Source organism: Oncorhynchus mykiss, chromosome 10 (genome assembly GCF_013265735.2).
Source record: "Oncorhynchus mykiss isolate Arlee chromosome 10, USDA_OmykA_1.1, whole genome shotgun sequence".
In the NCBI taxonomy this organism is placed as follows: domain Eukaryota; kingdom Metazoa; phylum Chordata; class Actinopteri; order Salmoniformes; family Salmonidae; genus Oncorhynchus; species Oncorhynchus mykiss.
Window position 1 is genome coordinate 14,411,015 of NC_048574.1, and position 26,918 is coordinate 14,437,932.

The 26,918-nt window shown below is 44.6% G+C and overlaps 1 protein-coding gene across 9 annotated transcripts in view; it reads left to right on the forward strand.

Annotated features, from left to right (window-relative positions):
• Positions 1-19,272, forward strand: part of LOC110533377 (rap guanine nucleotide exchange factor 6) — a 150,790-nt gene extending 131,518 nt beyond the window's left edge. For 8 of the 9 annotated variants that reach the window (XM_036989732.1, XM_036989734.1, XM_036989733.1 and 5 more), the window contains 9 exons: positions 2,789-2,812; positions 4,995-5,215; positions 5,984-6,160; positions 8,788-8,949; positions 9,253-9,378; positions 10,630-10,852; positions 14,164-14,714; positions 16,871-17,158; positions 17,597-19,272. In XM_036989732.1, the coding sequence (XP_036845627.1) occupies positions 2,789-2,812; positions 4,995-5,215; positions 5,984-6,160; positions 8,788-8,949; positions 9,253-9,378; positions 10,630-10,852; positions 14,164-14,714; positions 16,871-17,158; positions 17,597-17,619 (1,795 nt within the window). In that variant the 3' untranslated portion in view covers positions 17,620-19,272. The remainder of the gene's footprint in view (positions 1-2,788; positions 2,813-4,994; positions 5,216-5,983; positions 6,161-8,787; positions 8,950-9,252; positions 9,379-10,629; positions 10,853-14,163; positions 14,715-16,870; positions 17,159-17,596) is intronic. The other variant, XM_036989735.1, reaches the window with a different exon arrangement.
• The last annotated feature ends 7,646 nt before the right edge of the window (positions 19,273-26,918 follow it).

A 26,918-nucleotide genomic window follows, 5' to 3' on the forward strand; every position in this document is an offset into this window, starting at 1 on the left:
TCCTGGACTTCCTGACAGGCCGCCCCCAGGTGGTAAGGGTAGGCAATAACATGTCTACCATGCTGATCCTCAACACTGGGGCCCATCAGGGGTGCGTGCTTAGTGTTCTCCTGTACTCCCTGTTCACCCATGACTGCATGGCCATGGTAGTCGACAAAACGGTGGTAGTCCTGTTTTACCAACAACGATGAGACCGCCTAAAGGGAGGAGGTCAGAGACCTGGCAGTGTGGTGCCAGGACAACAACCTCTCCCTTAATGTGAGCAAGACAAAGGAGCTGATCGTGGACTACAGGAGAAGGTGGGCTGAACAGGCCCCCATTAACATCGACGGGGCTGTAGTGGAGCAGGTTGAGAGTTTCAAGTTCCTTGGTGTCCATATCTCCAACGAACTAGCATGGTCCAAACACACCAAGACATTCGTGAAAAGGGCACGACAAAACCTTTTCCCCCTCAGGAGACTGAAAAGATTTTGCATGGGTCCCCAGATCCTCAAAAAGTTCAACAGCTGCACCATCGAGAGTATCGTGACAGGTTGCATCACTGCCTGGTATGGCAACTTCTCGGTATCTGGCTGTCAGGCGCTACAGAGGGTAGTGTGTACGGCCCAGTACATCACTGGGGCCAAGCTTCCTGCCATCCAGGACCTACAGTTGAAGTCGGAAGTTTACATACACTTAGGTTGGAGTCAATTAAACTGGTTTTTCAACCACTCCACAAATGTCTTGTTTACAAACTAACATTTTGGCAAGTCGGTTAGGACATCTACAAATTTTTCCAACAATTGTTTACAGACTGATTATTTCACTTATAATTCACTGTATCACAATTCCAGTGGGTCAGAAGTTTACATACACGAAGTTGACTGTGCCTTTAAACAGCTTGGAGAATTCCAGAAAATGATGGCAGGGCTTTAAAGCTTCTGTTATGTTAATTGACATAATTTAAGTCATTTGGAGGTTTAACTGTGGATGTATTTCAAAGCCTACCTTCAAACTCAAGTGCCTCTATGCTTGTCATCATGGGAAAATCAAGACATATCAGCCAAGAACTCCACAAGTCTGGTTCATCCTTGGGAGCAATTTCCAAATGCCTGAAGGTACCATGTTCATCTGTACAAACAATAGTACGCAAGAATTAACACCATGGGACCACGCAGCCATCATACTGCTCAGGAAGGAGACATGTTCTGTCTCCTGGAGATTAACATATTTTGGTGCGAAAAGTGCAAATCAATCCCAGAACCACCGCAAAGGACCTTGTGAAGATGCTGGAGGAAACAAGTACAAAGTGTCTATATCCACAGTAAAACGAGTCCTATATCGGCATAACCTGAAAGGCTGCTCAGCAAGGAAGAAGCCACTGCTCCAAAACCGCCATAAAAAAAGCCAGACTACGGCTGGACATGATGACAAAGATTGTACTTTTTGGAGAAATGTCTTCTGGTCTGATGAAACAAAAATAGAACTGTTTGGCCATAATGAACATTGTTATGTTTGGAGGAAAAAGGAGGCTTGCAAGCCAAAGAACACCATCCCAACCGTGAAGCACAGGGTGGCAGCATCATGTTTTGGGGCTGCTTTGCTGAAGGAGGGACTGGTGCACTTCACAAAATAGATGGCATCATGAGGGAAGACAATTTTGTGGATATATTGAAGCAACATCTCAGGACATCAGTCAGGAAGTTAAAGCTTGGTCGTAAATGGGTCTTCCAAATGGAAAATGACCCTAAGCATACTTCCAAAGTTGTGGCAAAATGGCTTAAGGACAACAAAGGTATTGGTGTGGCCATCAAAGCACTGACCTCAATCCTATAGAAAATTTGTGGGCAGAACTGAAAAGGCGTGTGCGAGCAAGGAGGCCTACAAACCTGACTCAGTTACACCAGCTCTGTCAGAAGGAATGGGCCAAAATTCACCCAACTTATTGTGGGAAGCTTGTGGAAGGCTACCTACATAGTTTAACCCAAGTTAAACAATTTATAGACAATGCTACCAAATACTAATTGAGTGTATGTAAACTTCTGACCCACTGGGAATGTGATGAAAGGAAAAAAAAGCCTAAATAAATAATTCTTTCAACTGTTATTCTGACATTTCACATTCTTAAAATAAAGTGGTGATCTTAACAGACCTAAAACTGATTTTTTACTATGATTAAATGTCAGGAGTTGTGAAAAACTGAGTTTAAATGTATTTGGCTAAGGTGTATGTAAACTTCCGACTTCAACTGTATATACTAGGCGTTGTCAGAGGACAGCCCCAAAAATGGTCAAAGATTCCAGTCACCCATGTCATAGACTGTTCTCACTGCTGCCTCACTTTACCCCTACCTGCATGTACAAATTACCTCGACTAACCTGTACCCCCGCACATTGACTCGGTGCCGGTATCCCCTATACAGTGGGGGAAGAAAGTATTTAGTCAGCCACCAATTGTGCAAGTTCTCCCACTTAAAAAGATGAGAGAGGCCTGTAATTTTCATCATAGGTACACTTCAACTATGACAGACAAAATGAGAAAAAAAATCCAGAAAATCACATTGTATGATTTTTAATGAATTTATTTGAAAATTATGGTGGAAAATAAGTATTTGGTCACCTACAAACAAGCAAGATTTCTGGCTCTCACAGACCTGTAACTTCTTCTTTAAGAGGCTCCTCTGTCCTCCACTCGTTACCTGTCTCTGTGTGTGCCTGTCCCCGCATCCTCGGTCACCTCCTTCAGTGGTGGCGGTGCCTCTGCCCTTCCTTGACTGTACTGTTTCAATGTCATTGGGTCTTGCTTGCAGGAAGAAGAGGTGGAAGAGTTTAGGGTAAGTCCCCTGGTAATAGTCCTGCCACCCAGTCACCATGCACGCACCCCAGTCGCCAGCGCCCTCCCAAACCGCATGCCCCTTTCGTGTGTCGATCGGTCCCTAACTCTTTCATTCGCAAATCCATCCTGTCCAAAAGATCACCATTGGATCAGACAAGACTATTTTGCATTGTGTGTGCATCCTGCCATTTTACCCAGATTAATTTAATGTTCTAACCATTTTTGACTGTCAAACAGAATGGTATGTTTCATTTACCCATTTGTTTCAGCATGGTGCATCAGCGAGAGGCATCCTTGTTGCATGGTTGTGTTAGAACCTGCTATGCTCCAATGCTCTGTATTCAGAATCATATTAAGTGACCTTCCCATCAAAGTGCTCTCTGAATGTCCTGAGCGTGTGTTACAGTGACAGTTTGACAGGAAGGTAATAGTTTTGAGAGACTGCATGACCATAACCTGTAGAGCATGTCTGTTTGGTGTTTCCCTCCCGGTTTAATGTCTCCACTGAAGTCCTGAATAACTGACCGTCCTCCCTCCCTGTTTAATGTCTCCACTGAAGTCCTGAATAACTGACCGTCCTCCCTCCCTGTTTAATGTCTCCACTGAATTCCTGAATAACTGACTGGTCTCCCTTCCTGTTTAATGTCTCCACTGAAGTCCTGAATAGCTGACTGTCCTCCCTCCCGGTTTAATGTCTCCACTGAAGTCCTGAATAACTGACCGTCCTCCCTCCCTGTTTAATATCTCCACTGAAGTCCTGAATAACTGACTGGTCTCCCTTCCTGTTTAATGTCTCCACTGAAGTCCTGAATAACTGACTGTCCTCCCTTCCTGTTTAATGTCTCCACTGAAGTCCTGAATAACTGACCGTCCTCCCTTCCTGTTTAATGTCTCCACTGAAGTCCTGAATAACTGACCGTCCTCCCTCCCGGTTTAATGTCTCCACTGAAGTCCTGAATAACTGACTGGTCTCCCTTCCTGTTTAATGTCTCCACTGAAGTCCTGAATAACTGACCGTCCTCCCTCCCGGTTTAATGTCTCCACTGAAGTCCTGAATAACTGACTGGTCTCCCTTCCTGTTTAATGTCTCCACTGAAGTCCTGAATAACTGACCGTCCTCCCTCCCGGTTTAATGTCTCCACTGAAGTCCTGAATAACTGACCGTCCTCCCTCCCGGTTTAATGTCTCCACTGAAGTCCTGAATAACTGACTGGTCTCCCTTCCTGTTTAATGTCTCCACTGAAGTCCTGAATAGCTGACCGTCCTCCCTCCCTGTTTAATGTCTCCACTGAAGTCCTGAATAACTGACTGGTCTCCCTTCCTGTTTAATGTCTCCACTGAAGTCCTGAATAACTGACCGTCCTCCCTCCCTGTTTAATGTCTCCACTGAAGTCCTGAATAACTGACCGTCCTCCCTTCCTGTTTAATGTCTCCACTGAAGTCCTGAATAACTGACCGTCCTCCCTCCCTGTTTAATGTCTCCACTGAAGTCCTGAATAACTGACTGGTCTCCCTTCCTGTTTAATGTCTCCACTGAAGTCCTGAATAACTGACCGTCCTCCCTCCCGGTTTAATGTCTCCACTGAAGTCCTGAATAACTGACTGTCCTCCCTCCCTGTTTGATGTCTCCACTGAAGTCCTGAATAACTGACCGTCCTCCCTTCCTGTTTAATGTCTCCACTGAAGTCCTGAATAACTGACCGTCCTCCCTCCCTGTTTAATGTCTCCACTGAAGTCCTGAATAACTGACTGGTCTCCCTTCCTGTTTAATGTCTCTACTGAAGTCCTGAATAACTGACCGTCCTCCCTCCCGGTTTAATGTCTCCACTGAAGTCCTGAATAACTGACTGGTCTCCCTCCCGGTTTAATGTCTCCACTGAAGTCCTGAATAACTGACCGTCCTCCCTCCCTGTTTAATGTCTCCACTGAAGTCCTGAATAACTGACTGGTCTCCCTCCCGGTTTAATGTCTCCACTGAAGTCCTGAATAACTGACTGGTCTCCCTTCCTGTTTAATGTCTCCACTAAAGTCCTGAATAACTGACCGTCCTCCCTCCCTGTTTAATGTCTCCACTGAAGTCCTGAATAACTGACTGGTCTCCCTCCCTGTTTAATGTTTCCCCATACTTCTCTCCGTTGCTCCATTCCTCACTCCATCCACTTCTTCTCTCCTCCATCCAGGTCTCTGAGTCAGGGCAGCACCAACTCCAACATGTTAGACGTACAGGGCGGGGCCCATAAGAAGCGTGTGCGTCGCAGCTCGCTGCTCAACGCTAAGAAGCTGTACGAGGATGCTCAGATGGCCCGTAAGGTCAAGCAGTACCTGTCCAACCTGGCGGTGGAGACGGATGAGGAGAAACACCAGACCATATCTCTACAGTGTGAGCCTACCTACAGCACCTGTGAGTCTGAGTCAACATCATAACTACCATTTTGGTGGCCAAATGCAACAATGTATAACACAGGGTCTATTTAAATTTAAGTGACTCAATTCAGGAAGTTATTTGAATTTAAAATAAAAATGACATTTTGGAAATAAATATAATATCTTTTAAAAAAGCTTAATTGAGAGTTAATTGCTGAATTGGAACGTCAGTTTACTTCCTGAATTGACTGACTTCAATTTGAATTGACGCCAACCCTGCTATAATACTTATAATCACACCAAGTATTACAACGCCTGACAACATGGAACAAATGGGACATTTCCTCGATTCACTTGGAATTAAGTTTTGTTCACTTGAGTTTCTTTATTTTGCCTTCCACTGCCACCTAGTGGGCAGTATATGTTTCACATTCTGCATTGCCCTACTGTGAGAAGAGGAGTTACTCCTTGTTTGAAAATGAAAAAAGTACTGTAATAATAATACTCATAATCACACAAATTAAAAAAGATACATTTAGCAAGAGGCCGTACAAATATACCCATTTCATTAATCTTACTATAAATTTGTCAGACATTTCCATTTCCTCTCTGTGACCACCTTGTTGTCTTAGCTTCCTCTTTTTCGTCTTTGTGTTTACTATGTTTACACACCAACCCTCAGGAGTAACTGGTCAGGCCATTCATAGTGCTGATGTTTCTGTGATTACTGACTTTCTGCATGCGAACATAATAATCTTGCAGTGCCTGGTGCCAAATTAATTCTGTCCTGTTTCGATGACTACAGTGTCCAAGAACTTGAGTGAGCGACGGTCCAACAAGTCGGAAATGTCTCCCGTGTCGCTGCGCTCGCCGCTGCACGGGGGGAAGACCCAGAACCGCGTGTCTCAGGTGCTCCAGGTCCAGGTACCCCTCTACCCCCTACGGAAGAAGAGCACCTCCAAGGACATTCACACCGCACACAGTGAGTCACTGGAACTGTTACTATCTTCTAGGGTTGGAAATGACCCATTAACTTTCACAAGATTTCCAGAAGTCCCGGTTGGAAGATCCTCTGGATAGAAATAGCATTAGAGGATATGCTATACAATTCAAAGACAACTGAGTTTGACTACAGTATCTGTTATTCAATGTTAAACATGTTGCATATTAGTGATTTTATAGTGAGTAAAGGCACTGGGATGCCGAAATGTTGGTAAATACCCATTCAGTTGCTGGGAGATTACACCTGGAGTGTGTGACTTATTTTTTAAAAATAGTTTATTCTCCGTTAGTCAGCACCTCCACACAAACTATTATTCTGGGTGTGCCTGTGGGACATGATTTGGTCCCACAGTTGACAGTGCATGTCAGAGAAAAAATCCAAGCCATGAAGTCGAAGGAATTGTCAGAGACAAGATTGTGTCGAGAGACAGATCTGGGGAAAGGTAACAAAACATTTCTGCAGCATTCAAGGTCCCCAAGAACACAGTGGCCTCCATCATTCTTAAATGGAAGAAATTTGGAACCATCAAGACTCTTCCTAGAGCTGGCCGCCCTGCCAAACTGAGCAATCGGGGAGAAGGGACTTGGTCAGGGAGGTGACCAAGAACCCGATGGTCACTCTGACAGAGTTCCTCTGTGGAGATGGTTGTCCTTCTGGAAGGTTCTCCCATCTCTGCAGCACTCCACCAATCAAGCCTTTATGGTAGAGTGACAGGTCGGAAGCCACTCCTCAGTAAAAGGACGGTCAGTTATTCACGACTTCAGTGGAGACATTGGAGTTTGCAAACAGGGAGGGAGGACAGTCAGTTATTCAGGACTTCAGTGGAGACATTAAACAGGAAGGGCGGACAGTCAGTTATTCAGGACTTCAGTGGAGACATTAAACAGGGAGGGAGGACAGTCAGTTATTCAGGACTTCAGTGGAGACATTAAACAGGGAGGGAGGACAGTCAGTTATTCAGGACTTCAGTGGAGACATTAAACAGGAAGGGAGGACGGTCAGTTATTCAGGACTTCAGTGGAGACATTGGAGTTTGCAAAAAGGTACCTAAAGGACTCTCAGACCATGAGAAACAAGATTCTCTGGTCTGATGAAACCTAGATTAAACTCTTTAGTCTGAATGCCAAGCATCACGTCTGGAGGAACCCTGGCATCAGGCTGTGGGGATTTTCTTTAGCAGCAGGGACTGGGAGACTAGTCCGGATTGAGGGTAAATATGAACGGAGCAAAGTACAGAGAGATCCTTGACAAAACCTGCTCCAGAGTGCTCAGGACATCAGACTGGAGCGGAGGTTCACCTTCCAACAGGACAACGACCCTAAGCACAATGCCAAGACAACGCAAAAGTGGCTTCGAGAAAAGTCTCTGAATGTCCCTGAGTGGCCCAGCCGGAGCCCGGACTTGAACCCGATAGAACATCTCTGGAGAAACCTGAAAATAGTTGTGCAGCGACGCTCCCCATCCAACCTGACAGAGTGGGTCTGCATAGAAGAATGGGCAACTTCCCAAATAAATTGTGTAGCTTCATACCCAAGAAGACTCTAGGCTGTAATCACTCCCGAAGGTGTTTCAACAAAGTTTTGAGTAAAGGGTCTGAATACTTATTTAAATCGTATTTCTGTTTTTTTTAAACATGTTTTTGCTTTGTCATTATGGGGGGTGTGTAGATTGAGGAAAGAATACAATTTAATCCATTTTAGAATAAGGCTATAACGTAACTGTGGAAAAAGTCAAGGGGTCTGAATACTTTCTGAATGCACTGTATCTCTCTCCCCCTCACAGACTATAACAGTGTGTCTCTCTCTCTCTCCCACTCAGACTATAACAGTTTGTATCTCTCTCTCTCTCCCACTCAGACTATAACAGTTTGTATCTCTCTCTCTCCCACTCAGACTATAACAGTTTGTATCTCTCGCTCGCTCTCCCCCTCACAGACTATAACAGTTTGTATCTCTCGCTCTCTCTCCCCCTCACAGACTATAACAGTTTGTATCTCTCGCTCTCTCTCCCCCTCCCAGACTATAACAGTTTGTATCTCTCGCTCTCTCTCCCCCTCACAGACTATAACAGTTTGTATCTCTCGCTCTCTCTCCCCCTCACAGACTATAACAGTTTGTATCTCTCGCTCTCTCTCCCCCTCACAGACTATAACAGTTTGTATCTCTCGCTCTCTCTCCCCCTCCCAGACTATAACAGTTTGTATCTCTCGCTCTCTCTCCCCCTCCCAGACTATAACAGTTTGTATCTCTCGCTCTCTCTCCCCCTCACAGACTATAACAGTTTGTATCTCTCGCTCTCTCTCCCCCCCACAGACTATAACAGTTTGTATCTCTCGCTCTCTCTCCCCCTCACAGACTATAACAGTTTGTATCTCTCGCTCTCTCTCCCCCTCACAGACTATAACAGTTTGTATCTCTCGCTCTCTCTCCCCCTCACAGACTATAACAGTTTGTATCTCTCGCTCTCTCTCCCCCTCACAGACTATAACAGTTTGTATCTCTCGCTCTCTCTCCCCCTCACAGACTATAACAGTTTGTATCTCTCGCTCTCTCTCCCCCTCCCAGACTATAACAGTTTGTATCTCTCGCTCTCTCTCCCCCTCACAGACTCCAGCTCTCCTCAGGTGATAAAGAAGCCTTCCAGCTCCCAGCACAGCCAATCAGAGGACGGTTCCTGTTTTGGGATGAGGCCTGCTGAAGACACTGTGTCCACCGTTTCCTCCCTGCATTCCAGCCCCACTGTATCGCCACAGGGCTCCCCTCGCAAAGGTCTACACCTTGGCTACCTCACATTACCTCTCACTACAGCATCTTCTACAATCCATTCATCCATCTCACAACTCATACCCATAACTCAGAACCAAGCATACACATTCTTCATCAAAGGTTTGTACCTCACCGTCAGTACCCTCTATATATCAGCACCTAAACCCAGCATCCCTCGCCCACAGTACATACATACACATCTTGCTGTAGTCCTATTCTCTCATCTCACCTATCCATACTCTAATTTTGTGTCTTAATCAAGCACCTCAATCATTCTCCCCGTCTCTCTCCTGTGTTTGTCTACAGTGGGAGGCGTGGCCAACCCCCAGCATAACACCAACAGCCAGATGAACCGTTCTGGCTCGACATCCTCTCTGACCAGCGAGGCCAGCACCAAGGCAGGCACGGCAGGCAGCCGCAGCTACGGCATAGGTGGGGCTCTCCTCCACAAGAGGTTCCTGCAGATGACCAGGCAGCACATCAGAGACGGGGAGGAAGGCAGGGACAGAGAGATGGAGGTGCTGTTGGAGGTGGAGACAGAGCAGGCAGGGCCAGTGATGGTGAGCCTCTCTGGGCACAATGGAGACCCAGAAGCAGGGGCCGCAAAGGCCACCAGGCCAGCGACCCGCACTCCCCAGGCGGAGACCTCGACAGGGCCAGAGCCTCTAACCCACCCCAGGTCCAGACTACCAGAGTCCCCCCTGAGGAAGAGGCTGAGGGAGCTGTCCCCGTTCAGGATGCTGAGGGGGAGGAGTCAGTCTAGGGAAAGGCTGTCTGCAGTGTTAGTGGCTAGGACACCAGTGGAGGGTCCGGGGCAGACGGGGCCCTCTGAGGCCCAGGAGGGTAGCCCAGGACAGAGACAGGCTGAGAAGGTCAAAGGGCAAGCAAGGAGATCAGCCAGCCCCAGCAGGGCCTTTGTATGGCTCTGCAGAGACCGACATAAGAGGAGAAAGACTACCTGAAAGACAGACTGAGGAAGTAGCACAGTAGTCCCTCTGTAAAATAATGAACACTAAAGTTGGCTTAGAGGACAGAGGCAATCTGCTAGACTGAGGAAGTCCATTCTGTGTGAAGTGAACTGAATACGTATTTTATGTGTACAGAAAGTTTTGTCATGAGGTTTCAGCAGTTCATTGAAAGATGTTGGTGAACGTTGTCATGTCTTGTATCATACATGTTAGTTATTGTTCAGTCCAAGTTGATCCACAACGAGTGACAGAGTATGCATAATGATTTTAAAAGGCAGCTCCATTTAATATGAAGTACGATCTTGAGTTTTCAGAATTTCTTACCGAAATACTTCAACGTTAGATGTTATTTATGACATTCACAAAATAAGATAAGCATGTTGTGTTGAAGAGGCTCTACAGGTCAACTGCAATGTGAAAAGTGTGCTCCCATTGTTGATTATTAGTTTTCTACAGATGTTATTGATGAGCATGGGAGAAACTAAAAGAAAGATGAGATGTTTATCCTACTTATATATTTTTTTTTACAGGATTTCAGTTTTTGAAATAAAACACTTTGTTAAAGCCGGTCCTGATTAGTGTTGGACATGCTGCTGATCTGTATGTAGAGCGTCTGTAGTAGAGTCTAGGGTGTTAGATCTAGTGAAGGTTGGTAGAGGCTGTGTGTGGATCATCACTTCTCCAGGCTGATCATCTCCTCCTCGTTCTCCCCCAGGCTATGCTCTGATGCCTGCAGGGAAGTCAGACAACCTGTCCGACTCCAGCCACAGTGAGATCTCGTCTCGCTCCAGCATCGTCAGTAACTGCTCAGTGGACTCCATGCCTGCTGGTCCTGCAGAGGAGCGCCAAGGCATCAAGACCAGGGACACCACAGAGACCCCAGGCACCACCACGCAACTCACACATGCCAACTCTGACTGCAGCCAACCCAGCACCAGGTAACACACACATGCGCGTATACACACACACACACACTGTAGACAAAGCAGACACCCTCCAACAACAACTGACACTAGTCATCCCTACACCTCCTCAAAGCAGACCCGCACCCCTCCAAGCTGGGTTCCAATTATGTCCTTGGCTCGTTAAAGCAGTGAACAGGAAATCATAAAAGGCCACTGTTTATCAACATCGCATGTTTACTCACTCACTCCCACATTAACTGTGCTGCTCCTTTTATGTGGACAGCTTTTAATTCCAACAAGTAAACAACCCCCTTTACTGTCCCTCCAGGATGATGCCTCCCTGGCATAAATATTATATACTTCTTGGTCACAATCTCCTTTTGTGTAATATTTTATTACTTTGGAACCTGCTGCAGTGGCGGTGGCAGTCTGTTCATTAAATATTGTTTTTTTTGAACTCCCGGCACACTCCGTAAAAAAAGACATTTTAGATGAATCAAACAGTGTCTGGTTAATGGAAGGAAAGGAGTAGAGCACAACTTTGCTTTATGGTGGGTACAGTAATAAATCCTAGAGACACTGTGTGCTCTGCAGTGTGAGACTGATTGGGGGTAGAAGCTGTTAAGGAGCCTTTTGGACCTAAACTTGGTGCTACGGTAATCCTTGCCATGCGGTAGCAGAGAGAACAGTCTTTGACTGGGCTGGCTGGAGTCTTTGACAATTTTTAGGACCCTCCTTTGACACTGCCTGGTATAGAGGTCCTGGATGGCAGGAAGCTTGGCCCCAGTGATGTACTGGGCCGTACGCACTACACTCCGTAGTGCCTTGCGGATGGAGGCCAAACAGTTGCAATACCAGGCGGTGATGCAACCTGTCAGGATGCTCTCGATGGTGCAGCTGTATAACTTTTTGAGGAACCATGCCAAATCTTTTCAGTCTCCTGAGGCATTGTCGTGCCCTCTTCATGACTGTCTTGGTGTGTTTGGACCATGAAAGATTGTTGGTGATGTGGACACCAAGGAACTTGAAGCTCTCAACTTGCTCCACTACAGCCCCGTCGATGAGAATGGGGCGTGCTCGGTCCTCCATTTTTTGTAGTCCACAATCATCTCCTTTGTCTTGATCACATTGAGGGAGAGGTTGTTGTCTCAGACCTCCTCCCTATAGGCGGTCTCATCGTTGTCAGTGATCAGACGCTGTTGTGTCGTTGGAAAACTTAATTATGGTGTTGGATTCATGCTTGGCCATGCAGTCTTTGGTGAACAGGGAGTACTGGAGGGGACTGAGCATGCACCCCTGAGGGGCCCCTGTGTTGAAGATCAGCGTGGTAGATGTTGTCACCCCCAGGTGGTAAGGGTAGGTAACATGACAGGAAGTCCAGGATCCAGTTGCAGAGGGAGGTGTTAAGTCCCAGGGTCCTTAGCTTAGTGATGAGCTTTGAGGGCACTATGGTGTTAAACGCTGAGCTGTAGTCAATGAATAGCATTCTCACTTAGGTGTTCCTTTTGTCCAGGTGAGAAAGGGCAGTGGGGAGTGCAATAGAGATTGCATCATCTCTGGATCTATTGGGGCGGTATGCAAATTGGAATGGTTCTAGAATTTCTGGGATAATGGTGTTGTGAACCATGTCCAGCCTTTCAAAGCACTTCATGGCTACAGATGTGATGCTACTTGTCGTTAGTCATTTAGGCAGGTTACCTTGGTGTTCTTGGGCACAGGGACTATTTTTATGTAACTATGGTGGTCTGCTTGAAACATGTAGGTATGACAGACTCGGTCAGGGAGAGGTTGAAAATGTCAGTGAAGACACTTGCCAGTTGGTCCGCGCATGCTTTGAGTACACGTCCTGGTAATCTATCCAGCCTTGTGAATGTTGACCTATTTAAAGGTCTTGCTCACATCTGCTACGGAGAGCGTGATCACAGTCGTTCGGAACAGCTGATGCTCTCATGCAGTGTTGCTTGCCTCGAAGCGAGCATAGGGGTTATTTTGCTCATCTGGAAGGCTTGTGTCACTGGGCAGCTTGCGGCTCTGCTTCCCTTGTAGTCTGTAATAGTTTGCAAGCCCTGCCACATCCGACGAGCGTCGGAGCCGGTGTAGTACTATTCAGTCTTAGTCCTATATTGACACTTTGCCTGTTTTATGGTTTGTCGGAGGGCTTAGCGGGATTTCTTGTAAGTGTCTGGGTTAGAGTCCCGCTCCTTGAAAGCGGCAGCTCTACCTTTTTAGCTCAGTGCAGATGTTGCCTGTAATCCATGGCTTCTGGTTGTGGTATGTATGTACGGTCACTGTGGGGACAACTTCATCGATGCACTTATTGAGGAAGCCAGTGACTGATGTGTTGTACTCTTCAATGCCATAAGAAGAATCTGTACTAGCATAACAGTCCTGTAGCATAGCATCTGCGTCCTCTGACCACTTCCTTTTTGAGCGAGTCACTGGTACTGCCTGCTTTAGTTTGTAAGCAGGAATCAGGATTTGCCAAATGGAGGGCGTCTCTGTGTGTGGAGTAAAGGTGGTTTAGAATTTTTTTTTTCTCTGGTTGGACATTTAACATGCTGGTAGAAATGAGGTAAAACGGATTTAAGTTTGCTTGCTTTAAAGTCCCCGGCCACTAGGAGCGCCGCCTCTGGATGAGCATTTTCCTATTTTCTTATGGCCGTATACAGCTCGTTGAGTACGGTCTTAGTGCCAGCATTGGTTTGTGGTGGTAAATAGACAGTTACAAAAAATATAGACACAAACTCTCTTGGTAAATAGTGTGGTCTACTGCTTATCATGAGATACTCTACCTCAGGCAAGCAAAACCTCGAGACTTCCTTATTATTAGATTTCGCGCAACAGCTGTTATTTACAAATAGACACAGACCACCACCCCCTTGTCTTACCGGAGGCAGCTGTTCTATCTTGCCGAAAACACAGCCAGCTGTATGTTATCCATGTCGTCATTCAGCAGCGACTCAGTGAAACATAAGGTATGACCGTTTTTAATGTCCAATTGGTAGGATAACCTTGAACGGAGCTCATCCATTTTGTTATCCAATGATTGCACAGTGGCTAATTGGATGGTAGAGGGGGTTTACTCACTCACCTATAAAATTATTTTCTTCACGCAAATGACAGGGATTTGAGCCCGTTTCAGAGAAAGCAGTATATCCTTTGCGTGGGACTCGTTAAAGAAAAAATCTTTGTCCAGTTCGAGGTGAGTAATCGCTGTTCTGAGGTCCAACAATATCACAGTTGGTTAGGAGCACACAAAACGACAGCCATCCTCTCCGGTGCCATTCTTGCATTATCATTTCTTCTCTGTTTCATTATGTTTCCTTCTCTCTTCTCCTGGTCAGTTTGTCTTTGGCGCAGGGCCAGGTGATGCGGGGCTCCACCTTCACCTCCTCGACCTCCAAAGAGGAACTGGCCCTTGACCACGCTTCCCTGGACAGCGTGGTCGACAGCGGACGGGGAAGCTGGACCTCCTCCTCCTCCAACTCCCATGACAGCTTCCAGAGCCTGCCTGTCCCCCTTCTAGGCCTGGGCCGACCCCCTGCCTGGGACCACCTGGCGCCTGGGAGCTTCCGCCACACCCAGCTAGCAGGGCCTATAGTAGAGGTGGAGGCTGGGCCAGCCGGAGAGGAGGTAGTGGGAGCACCAGGGTCGGGGTCCAGGGGAGGAGAGGACGCCAAGAGGCTCTCCAGAGACAGTTCAGAGCTCAACCAATCACAGCAGAGCTGGGCCTCGTCATCCTCGCTGTCTGACACATATGAGGGGAAATACGGCACCATCAAACGCCGCACTGCAGACGGTGCCTCAGTTGCCACCGGGGAGGGGCACGACGCACCCCAAAGCACAGCCCCCATCTACAAAACGGTTACTTCAAGTACCGAGAAAGGCCTCATAGGTGAGGGTCCACTGTGTCTTCTCCATCACCTCTACTGTACTGTGGTGTTAGTGTGTAACTGTTAATCCCGCTTGTGACATGCTGTGTGTAGATGGGTGTGGTGTGTGTTGAGGAATGACAACAGCAGATTTGTACACTTTTTGGAAAAACATTTTTACTTCCTCTCTTATGGCTTTGGATACACTCGCTTTGCCTGGCCACCAGTCTCAAAACCAGCTGTGGCACAAATTGCTTCTGTTTTTTCACCCATGCGGTCCACAGAACTGCAGTATAGTGGGATTTTTTAACCGGGGTCCCCTGCTTGTGCTATTTGCTCCGCTGCTCTACCACAGACTGTATTCTCCAGCTGGTCTACTTCTATAACCTGTGAATCAGGCTTTTTCTGTTTACTTAATCTTCTGTATTGCAGCAGAGAGGGTGTTCTGTAATGCAGCAGAGAGGGTGTTCTGTAATGCAGCAGAGAGGGTGTTCTGTAATGCAGCAGAGAGGGTGTTCTGTATTGCAGCAGAGAGGGTGTTCTGTAATGCAGCAGAGAGGGTGTTCTGTAATGCAGCAGAGAGGGTGTTCTGTAATGCAGCAGAGAGGGTGTTCTGTAATGCAGCAGAGAGGGTGTTCTGTAATGCAGCAGAGAGGGTGTTCTGTATTGCAGCAGAGAGGGTGTTCTGTATTGCAGCAGAGAGGGTGTTCTGTAATGCAGCAGAGAGGGTGTTCTGTAATGCAGCAGAGAGGGTGTTCTGTAATGCAGCAGAGAGGGTGTTCTGTAATGCAGCAGAGAGGGTGTTCTGTATTGCAGCAGAGAGGGTGTTCTGTATTGCAGCAGAGAGGGTGTTCTGTAATGCAGCAGAGAGGGTGTTCTGTAATGCAGCAGAGAGGGTGTTCTGTAATGCAGCAGAGAGGGTGTTCTGTAATGCAGCAGAGAGGGTGTTCTGTAATGCAGCAGAGAGGGTGTTCTGTAATGCAGCAGAGAGGGTGTTCTGTAATGCAGCAGAGAGGGTGTTCTGTAATGCAGCAGAGAGGTTGTTCTGTAATGCAGCAGAGAGGGTGTTCTGTAATGCAGCAGAGAGGGTGTTCTGTAATGCAGCAGAGAGGGTGTTCTGTAATGCAGCAGAGAGGGTGTTCTGTAATGCAGCGGAGAGGGTGTTCTGTAATGCAGCAGAGAGGGTGTTCTGTAATGCAGCAGAGAGGGTGTTCTGTAATGCAGCAGAGAGGGTGTTCTGTAATGCAGCAGAGAGGGTGTTCTGTATTGCAGCAGAGAGGGTGTTCTGTAATGCAGCAGAGAGGGTGTTCTGTAATGCAGCAGAGAGGGTGTTCTGTAATGCAGCAGAGAGGGTGTTCTGTAATGCAGCAGAGAGGGTGTTCTGTAATGCAGCAGAGAGGGTGTTCTGTAATGCAGCAGAGAGGGTGTTCTGTAATGCAGCAGAGATGGTGTTCTGTAATGCAGCAGAGAGGGTGTTCTGTAATGCAGCAGAGAGGGTGTTCTGTAATGCAGCAGAGAGGGTGTTCTGTAATGCAGCAGAGACGGTGTTCTGTAATGCAGCAGTGCACTGAGTTAGTGGTATCCCTATAAAGTGCACTACTTTTGACCAGGGTTTCCTATGTAGTACATTCCTATTGACCAGAGCCCTATGGGCATGAAATAAGGAATCAGGTGCCATTTGGGACGAAGCGACTGTATCGTCCTCTGACTGGATGGACAGGAGGATTAAAAAGTAGGGCCGAGACGATACCAGTATCACAAAATGTTTCCATGGCAAAGATTTAAAAAACATGAAGCAGACCACACTCTTTGGTCCTTTTAAAAAACCTGCTATTGTGTACTTATAGCTTGGTAAATACATAATTGACAACATAATGTTTGTTTCCAACATTAGGACTGTTTTCCTAAAGAACTTTAATCTACTTAACTTCCTAAAGAAGTTAAATCCACTGTTTTGTTTCCTTCGTGATACTGGTATCGTCCCAGGCCTATTGAAGAGCAGTACAGTACATGCCAAATCTGCTGCTACCATTCATCTCACACACCAACTACACCACCTGCCTGTCGGTGTCTTTATTTCAGTGGTTTAGTAGCTACATAATGGTGGTGAAACAGCTCATTGTTTTATTTTCCCTCCCTCCCCCCTTCCCTGTTTCCTCCCTCATTATCCGGTGGCCAGTGTATTGCGTAACCTCTCCCACCAAGGACGATAGGTACAGGGGGCCTCCCCCAACCCCTCCAGGATACCAGGGCCTCACCCTGGTTAACGGACAGGATGGAGCTCCTCCTCGGCTCCCCCACTTGCGGCCGCCCGACTATAGCGTGGCCCTGCAGAGGTCTAAGCTGCTACAGAGCCCCGGAGGCCTGGTGGAGGCCCGGAGACTGGGGGTGAACCACCGCCACGAATCCCAGGGCCAGTCCAGGCCAGGCAGCGTCTGCCTACAGGGTCTGGAGGATAGTGAGGATGGTATGTGGAGAAAGACCGAGACCAGCCCCAGCCAGGGACAACATGGAGGACCATAGCACCAGGCAGGCCATGTTGTAGTAGACTAGACTATAGCTCTCTGTGATGTTGCAGGAGTTACCTAGTTAGTGGCAGAGTTGGGTTACCTGGCAAATGGTTCACCGTTGAATGTCTCTGATTTGCATGTAATCTGAGCCTCAGCTTGTTGCGGCCTTTTTGTCTGTTATCAACCGTAAGCAGGTGAAGTCACAGTATAGAATGTTAGGAATGGCTAAATGTCTTTAGTTAGAGGCAAAACTAGCTTGACACATTTCACATGAGACGATAACTTCGCATACCAATATGTCTTTGATAGTTCTGTAAGATGTGCCTAGATGTTTTGTCTGAAGTAATTGTGTCTTCAGTGTTAGGTTAACTCTCCTCTCCTCTTATCTATTGCAGATGAGCAGGTGTCCGCTGTGTAGAGCTAGACGCCTGAACGGACACTGCAGGTCATTGGAGGGAGGGTGAGAGGATGAGGGAGGGAAAGGTGGTTTTAACCTGCCATGCTGGCTCCTCTGGGCACACTCCTCTCACCCCTCGCTGCTCTCCAGGTCAGCTGACAGCTGCTCGAGGCCAAACCAACGGCACCCCCCAGAACTTGTACAATCATCTCTTTTTACTCCATTTTGAAATGTTTTAGCAACTCTCCTGTGTTTAGACTCCCACTGCCCTGGAACAGAGCTGTAAACAGACTGAGATGTGATGTCACGGGGTATGGCTGAGGCGTTTGGGACACAGTGCTTATGAAGAAGGGATGGGTGATGCCTGCTGATCACTCAGTCTTTTTAACAGTACCTCCATTTGCTTTGGTGCTTTCTTGTCCCAGGTTTTTTTTAATGGTTTTTCCTCAGTTGATGCATGAAAGTGAGTGTTTTTTAGCCGTTTGCTTGATTGCGCTCAGCTTTAAATGGCATGCAGACACGTGCGTAGCTCTGAGAATATCCAAGAAAGGAGAAAGCATTTATTTATTTTCTCTGTAGTTTAGAAAGCAGAGATCTGGCAGTCGGCAGAAATGCCCTCAAGTTAAGAGCGACTCCACATATCTTTTAATTTGCAGGGGATGGAGGAGTGGGTGTGTGCAGCTCTTATTGCACCTTGTGGAGTTTCAACAGCATCTCAGGCCATTGTGTATGCTGCACCACACCCTCATCTATTCAGACGCTCTCTCTTCCTGCGCTTGTTAACCTACGCTACTTTACTGGCATGCTTCCGTCTGTATGTTTAATGAATGTTATTCTAAGTTGTTTTTAATGAGTTGACAAACAAAAAGGCTCACTGCTGTAGAATAGTACATTGTGTTATTTTATTGCAGTACTGTAAAACAAAATATTATCACTGTACAAACGTTATTTGGTAAGCTTTAAATGCGAGGCGTACAGCCAACAGCCCAAAGTTGTTTACATCGATGCTAACAAACTTGTTTAGTGTGTTTGTTTGTTACACTAGTAGTTGTCCATTGAATTAAAAGCTCAAATGTAAAAGTATGATGATTTCAGGTTAATTTGATATGTAAAGTCTTTTTTCTGCAGTAAGAATATGTGGATGCAGCATAAACAACACATTTGGTGTGTTCTTCTAATGTACCTCTTCCATCTTGGCTATTAAGTGTCTGCTAATCTGCTTTAGTAGTCATGGCAACAAAAGAAAAAACAATGCTTGTCAATGGAAAATGCATTGCAAAACTGCTATTTCAATATATCTCCATTCCTTGTTCATAATATAGCTATTTGAAAAATAGTACATTTTGTAAAGTATTTTACAATTTGCTTAAATTTTTTCTTATTGCAAACAAAAGCTGAGGGTGTTGAGGGTGAAACTGCTGAATGATATTGTCATTAGGGATATAACTGGACTTTCCTTCAGCTGTCTGTTCTGTATGTGACGCTTGTTGTTGTCTTTGTTTTGTCGTACTAAGACTTGAAAATATGAATGGTTATATATAAACAGTGCATGTATACATTTATACATATATTTTTGGTTTGTCATAAATTAATGTTATACAGATCTTGTATAGATGAAGAGTCCTCTATAAATACTATTTTAATATTTTGTTATAATAAAATCAAAGATTGTGATTGCCCCTTTTCTGTCATTGGGCAGGAATCTTTTGAGGAACTCTCTGCTCTCTGGTTTTGGTTTGACTCCTCTTGATGTGTTGTTGTATAGGTGTTTATTATACAGTTGAAGTCGGAAGTTTACATACACCGTAGCCAAGTACATTTAAACTCAGTTTTTCACAATTCCTGACATTTAATCAGAGTAAAAATTCCCTGTATTAGGTCAGTTAGGATCACCACTTTTTTTTAAGAATGCGAAATGTCAGAATAATAGTAGAGATAATGATTTCTTTCAGCTTTTATTTCTTTCATCACATTCCCAGTTGGTCAGAAGTTTACATACACTCAATTAGTATTTGGTAGCATTGCCTTTAAATTGTTTAACTTGGGTCAAACTTGTCATGTAGCCTTCTACAAGCTTACCACAATAAGTTGGGTGAATTTTGGACCATTCCTCCTGACAGAGCGCTGGTGTAACTGAGTCAGGTTTGCCCACACATTTTCTATAGGATTGAGGTCAGGGCTTTGTGATGGCCACTCCAGTACCTTGACTTTGTTGTCCTTAAGCCATTTTGCAACAACTTTGGAAGTATGCTCGAGGTCATTTTCCATTTGGAAGACCCATTTACGACCAAGCTTTAACTTACTGACTGATGTCCTGAGATGTTACTTCAATATATCCACAAAATTGTCTTCCCTCATGATGCCATCTATTTTGTGAAGTGCACCAGTCCCTCCGGCAGCAAAGCACCCCCACAACATGATGCCACCCCAGTGCTTCACGATTGGGATGGTGTTCTATGGCTTGCAAGTCTCCCCCTTTTTCCTCCATAACGATGGTCATTATGGCCAAAAAGTTATATTTTCGTTTCATCAGACCAGAGGACGTTTCTCCAAAAAGTCGATCTTTGTCCCCATGGGCAGTTGCAAACCCGTAGTCTGGCTTTTTTATGTTGGTTTTGGAGCAGTGGCTTCTTCCTTGCTGAGCGGCCTTTCAGGTTATATCGATATAGGACTCGTTTTACTGTGGATATAGATATTTTTGTTCTTGTTTCCTCCAGCATCTTCACAAGAACGCGTCTCCTTCCTGAGTGGTATGACGGCTGCATGGTTCTATGGTGTTTATACTTGCGTACTATTGTTTGTACAGATGAACGCGGAACCGTCAGGCATTTGGAAAGTGCTCCCAAGGATGAACCAGACTTGTGGAGGTCTTGGCTGATTTATTTTGATTTTCCCATGATGTCAAGCAAAGAGGCACTGAGTTTGAAGGTAGGCCTTGAAATACATCCACAGTTACACCTCCAGTTGACTCAAATGTCAATAAGCCTATCAGAATCTTCTAAAGCCCTGACATCATTTTCTGGAATTCTCCAAGCTGTTAAAAGGCACAGTCAACTTAGTGTATTTAAACTTCTGACCCACTGGAAGTGTGATACAGTGAAATAATCTGTCTGTAAACAAAAAAAAATAACTTGTCATGCACAAAGTAGATGTCCTAACCGACTTGCCAAAACTATAGTTTGTTAACAAGAAATGTGCGGAGTTGTTGACAAACAAGTTTTAATGACTCCAATCTAAGTTTGTAAACTTCTGACTTCAACTTTATGTCTTGACTCTGCCTCCCTTAACGTCCTGACTGAGGGCTTCACTGGCTGTGGCCTCCCGTGCTGAAATTGTTTTGCTGAACATGTCCTCATCCAAAGCCACCGCATTATGGAGTAGGCAACAATCTGTTTCTCAGACATTAGAAATGGAATGTACAGAGCTGACATTATTCCCTTGTCTACGTGATAGGGAAGCATGTGTGTTCTACATAATCTATTTATATTTGGAGGTTCTGTAATGTATCCCACTGAGCACAATCTGGAACAGAGCTTTTATCAGTTTCTACTGCTTTCAGACAACTGTGGTGTCATCCTCTCTCTCTCAGCACTGCGACCCCTGCCGTTATCTACAGGGGTGGATGGTTCTATCATAGAATGATTCTGTAGGTTCTATTACACTCTTCAGAATCCTATAACATACAGGACCTAGTATTACTGTCCATCACCTTTGAGGAGAAAGCAGAAATGTATACACTGAACAAAAATATAAACACAACATGCAAAAATGTCAAGGATTTTACTGAGTTACAGTTCATATAAGGAAATCAGTCAATTAGGCCCTAACCTATGGATTTCACATGACTGGGAAGGGGCACAGCCATTGGTGGGCCTTGGAGGGCATATGTCCATCCACTTGAGAGCCAGACCCACCCACTTGAAAGCCAAGCTCAACCAATCAGAATGAGATTTTGCCCTCAAAAGGGCTTTATTACAGACAGAAATACTCCTCAGTTTCATCGGGTGGCTGGTCTCAGACGATCCCGCAGGTGAATAACCCGGATGTGGATGTCCTAGGCTGGCGTGGTTACACGTCGTCTGCGGTTGTGAGGCCTTGTTGGACATACTGCCGAATTCTCTAAAATGATGTTGGAGGTAGCTTATGGTAGAGAAAGGAACATTAATTTCTCTGGCAACAGCTCTGGTGGACAATCCTGCACTCAGCATGTCAATTGCATGCTCCCTCAAAACTTGAGACATCTGTGGCATTGTGTTGTGTGTCAAAACTGCACATTTTAGAGTGGCCTTTTATTGTCCCCTGCACAAGGTGCTCCTGTGTGATGATCATGCTGTTTAATCAGCTTCTTGATATGGAACACCTGTCAGGTGGATTGATTATCATGGCAAAGGAGACATGTTCACTTACAGGGATGTAAACAAATTTGTGCACAACATTTGAAAGAAATAAGCTTTTTGTGTTTGTGGAACATTTCTGGGATCTTTTATTTCAGCTCATGAAACATGGGACCAACACTTTACATGTTGAATTTATTTTTGTTCAGTGTGTATGTGTGTGTAATCAAAATATATATATGAGATAGTCTCTCCTGTCTTTTGATTGTGTTGTTTAATTTAAGATCACAACTGTGTAAAATGCCAAGGCATTTGTTTAACAGACTACAGCAGTCATCCATTTTGTCGACTGATGATGATCCGACTTGTGTTGTCCGCTGACCGTGTGCTTGCCTACAGTATGCGTGGCCGGCTCACCGTGGTCCATTCAGTTCAGCTGATCATATTGATCAGGTAACAGTTTATTGATTGATGCCAAACCCTACCCGTTTATCCACTAGTAGACCGAGAAATAGCCTGCCTTGCACATTGGGAAGAACAAAAACAACCCCGGATGTTCAATAGAGCAGTTGTGCTCTAAACAACTCCTCAATCATGAAATTCAGCTTCCCTGTGTCGATTTGATTGGCTGATTACTGTCACCAGTAATGCAGGGACTTTATATTGAAATTGTATATTTTCCCTGCATTCAGTTTAAGCCACTCTATAGATTCAGCCCATACTATACACAACAGTTATGGGGCTAAAGCCAATCCCACTTCAGACAGATCTGTAGTGGAACACACACACACACACACACACACACACACACACACACACACACAAGCTATAATGACATATTAGTAAGAATGAATCCAAAGGCACCTGCCAACACTGTGGCTTTCTTCATAGGCATTATTGAATAAGTCTTGTGCTTCACAACTCGTTCTGGTCTCTGTCGTATTACTCGGACTGCAATAAGTGAGCTGAAATTATATGTAACTCAACAAATATAGGCATTTAGCAGAACTGCACAATTGTAAGCTTGACTGTATTTGCTGCCCAATGTCTGTTACAAGGTATTATTTGGTCTGTGGCTAACTTTTGTTTTGGTTTGGTCTTATACTTTTCATAGCTCTTGTACCTTATGTCTTTTAGAAAGACAGTTATTTGCTTGTATGCTTTTTTATATTTTTACCAGTGATTGTAAGTACTTGTTATATTTTTGTTTAAGAGAATGTTTTAAAAAAACAAAAGTAAATTTTATTTCTCCAAGTTAACTGAAATGAATTTTGACAATAATAAACTGTTAAACGTTTGTTTGTCTGTTCTTACTTGCAGTGTAAAGATAATTAAGTGCATCAAAATAACTTTTCTCTTGTTGTGAGAAACTCACTCCACCCTTCTAGTTCATCTAGTACCCTGGTGTTTAATTAGCCATCTAGTACCCTGGTGTCTTTTTAATTAGCCATCTAGTTCATCTAGTACCCTGGTGTCTTTTTAATTAGCCATCTAGTACCCTGGTGTCTTTTTAATTAGCCATCTAGTACCCTGGTGTCTTTTTAATTAGCCATCTAGTACCCTGGTGTTTTAATTAGCCATCTAGTACCCTGGTGTCTTTTTAATTAGCCATCTAGTTCATCTAGTACCCTGGTGTCTTTTTAATTAGCCATCTAGTTCATCTAGTACCCTGGTGTCTTTTTAATTAGCCATCTAGTTCATCTAGTACACTGGTGTTTTAATTAGCCATCTAGTTGATCTAGTACCCTGGTGTCTTTTTAATTAGCCATCTAGTACCCTGGTGTTTTAATTAGCCATCTTGTTCATCTAGTACCCTGGTGTCTTTTTAATTAGCCATCTTGTTCATCTAGTACCCTGGTGTCATTTTAATTAGCCATCTTGTTCATCTAGTACCCTGGTGTCTTTTTAATTAGCCATCTTGTTCATCTAGTACCCTTGTGTTTTAATTAGCCATCTAGTTCATCTAGTACCCTGGTGTTTTAATTAGCCATCTAGTTCATCTAGTACCCTGGTGTCTTTTTAATTAGCCATCTAGTACCCTGGTGTCTTTTTAATTAGCCATCTAGTACCCTGGTGTCTTTTTAATTAGCCATCTAGTACCTTGGTGTCTTTTTAATTAGCCATCTAGTTCATCTAGTAACCTGGTGTCTTTTTAATTAGCCATCTAGTACCCTGGTGTCTTTTTAATTAGCCATCTAGTACCCTGGTGTCTTTTTAATTAGCCATCTAGTTCATCTAGTACCCTGGTGTCTTTTTAATTAGCCATCTAGTTCATCTAGTACACTGGTGTCTTTTTAATTAGCCATCTAGTTCATCTAGTACCCTGGTGTCTTTTTAATTAGCCATCTAGTACCCTGGTGTTTTAATTAGCCATCTAGTTCATCTAGTACCCTGGTGTTTTAATTAGCCATCTAGTTCATCTAGTACCCTGGTGTCTTTTTAATTAGCCATCTAGTACCCTGGTGTCTTTTTAATTAGCCATCTAGTACCCTGGTGTCTTTTTAATTAGCCATCTAGTTCATCTAGTACCCTGGTGTCTTTTTAATTAGCCATCTAGTACCCTGGTGTCTTTTTAATTAGCCATCTAGTTCATTTAGTACCCCGGTGTCTTTTTAATTAGCCATCTAGTTCATCTAGTACCCTGGTGTCTTTTTAATTAGCCATCTAGTTCATCTAGTATCCTGGTGTCTTTTTAATTAGCCATCTAGTTCATCTAGTAACCTGGTGTCTTTTTAATTAGCCATCTAGTACCCTGGTGTCTTTTTAATTAGCCATCTAGTACCCTGGTGTCTTTTTAATTAGCCATCTAGTACCCTGGTGTCTTTTTAATTAGCCATCTTGTTCATCTAGTACCCTGGTGTTTTAATTAGCCATCTAGTACCCTGGTGTCTTTTTAATTAGCCATCTTGTTCATCTAGTACCCTGGTGTTTTAATTAGCCATCTAGTACCCTGGTGTCTTTCTAATTAGCCATCTTGTTCATCTAGTACCCTGGTGTCTTTTTAATTAGCCATCTTGTTCATCTAGTACCCTGGTGTTTTAATTAGCCATCTAGTTCATCTAGTATCCTGGTGTCTTTTTAATTAGCCATCTAGTTCATCTAGTACCCTGGTGTCTTTTTAATTAGCCATCTAGTACCCTGGTGTCTTTTTAATTAGCCATCTAGTACCCTGGTGTCTTTTTAATTAGCCATCTAGTACCCTGGTGTCTTTTTAATTAGCCATCTAGTACCCTGGTGTTTTAATTAGCCATCTAGTTCATCTAGTACCCTGGTGTCTTTTTAATTAGCCATCTTGTTCATCTAGTACCCTGGTGTCTTTTTAATTAGCCATCTTGTTCATCTAGTACCCTGGTGTTTTAATTAGCCATCTAGTTCATCTAGTACCCTGGTGTTTAATTAGCCATCTAGTTCATCTCGTACCTTGGTGTTTTAATTAGCCATCTAGTTCATCTAGTACCCTGGTGTTTTAATTAGCCATCTAGTTCATCTAGTACCCTGGTGTTTTAATTAGCCATCTTGAGAACACTCCTCAGGTTCTTTGTGTTTCAGTCATCAAGAGGGTCTCACTCAGCAAATACTCTTAGTTCAGTTACTCTCTTTTTATAGAATCAACAAAATCTTGACACAGAGAAAGGTAAACGCCAATCTTGTTGGTGTTTCACAATCATCCCTCTTTTTTTCCCAACTGGTCCCCTCCTGCGATGCTCAATATCTTTTAAGATATCCCAGGCGTTGAGCTGGGAGAAAATCATTTGGAGCACATGCTGTTTTCAAGGTCAGACTGTTTTTCAAAGTCATTAACGGTTTACTGCCTGAGCCAGAGAGGTGGGTGGGGGGGGGGGCTGGCTGGCTGGCTGGCTGGCTGTGCTTAGAGTGGGAAAAACACAGTGTTGATCTTTTTAGTTTTGAAGACGTGTGTCTGTCTCAACATGGTGTGTGTCTCAACATGGTGTGTGTCTCAATATGCTAGTGGTTGGGATCATTTCATTTATGTAACCCAACCAAAGTCTTCATCCTTTTCTATCTAATTCATTATCTGATTAATAGCAAGGGGTTTCTGACCAGCATGTTAAACAGCATATTCAAAGTGTGCAGAAGTTCACAGAGAATTGATCAGAATGGAGAGGGAAAGTTCACATCCCAGCTGAGTTGACTGGAAATGATTTCCTGAAAATTACACAAAATATGAATTATACATCAGAAAGCTTAACTTCGTCTCTCTGAGTTAGGTTGGGAAGTAGAGGGAAAAGCGCACAGCCCTACATGGATTCAATATGTGAAAACCCTTTCTCACTTTTTTACTTTAAAGTTATAACTTGTCAAAAATGAAAGCTGTGAGCAGTGGTTAATTAACCGTTTGAGACCGTGGGAACGGCATATTAGTGTTCAAATGAAAAACACTTCCATCTTGGGTATAAAATCCCAGTCAAAGCCCTGACTGAGACCATTATATAAGAGATCATTCTATTCCTCCTCCTTCACTGTCTTGATGTAAACCATTTAACATGCTTTGAACTGTATATTCTTCCTGGGAAGGGTTGAGAGACCCAGCTTCCCACCAGCACTAACTCATGGGTTATCCGTTACTGTAATAAGTAGTATTTTTCCCACTGCTTATTAGTGTAGGAGCTTGTAGTGCATCTCAGTCTCTTTGTTGGTGTCTCAGATTTATATGGGCTATATATATGGGCTGTTCTGGCTCAGACAAGGCTTACTGACTCTTGTCAGATTAACCTTAACCATGTTAGGTCTGTCTGAGTGAGAGGTAGAGGAAGTGAGTGTCCTGTGTGTGTTCCAGCCTTTGACCCCCTACCCTCACTGTTGTCTGGACAGTGTTATAGATGTCCTGACTGTAGACTAGTGTGGACGGAATGAAGGCGACAAGGTGACTGGCCTGTAACAGGGACAGAGGGTAGTCTGGTGCATAATGACTATCCAGACAGCCCAGTATTTCAGAATCAATTCTAAATGGCACCCTATTTCTTA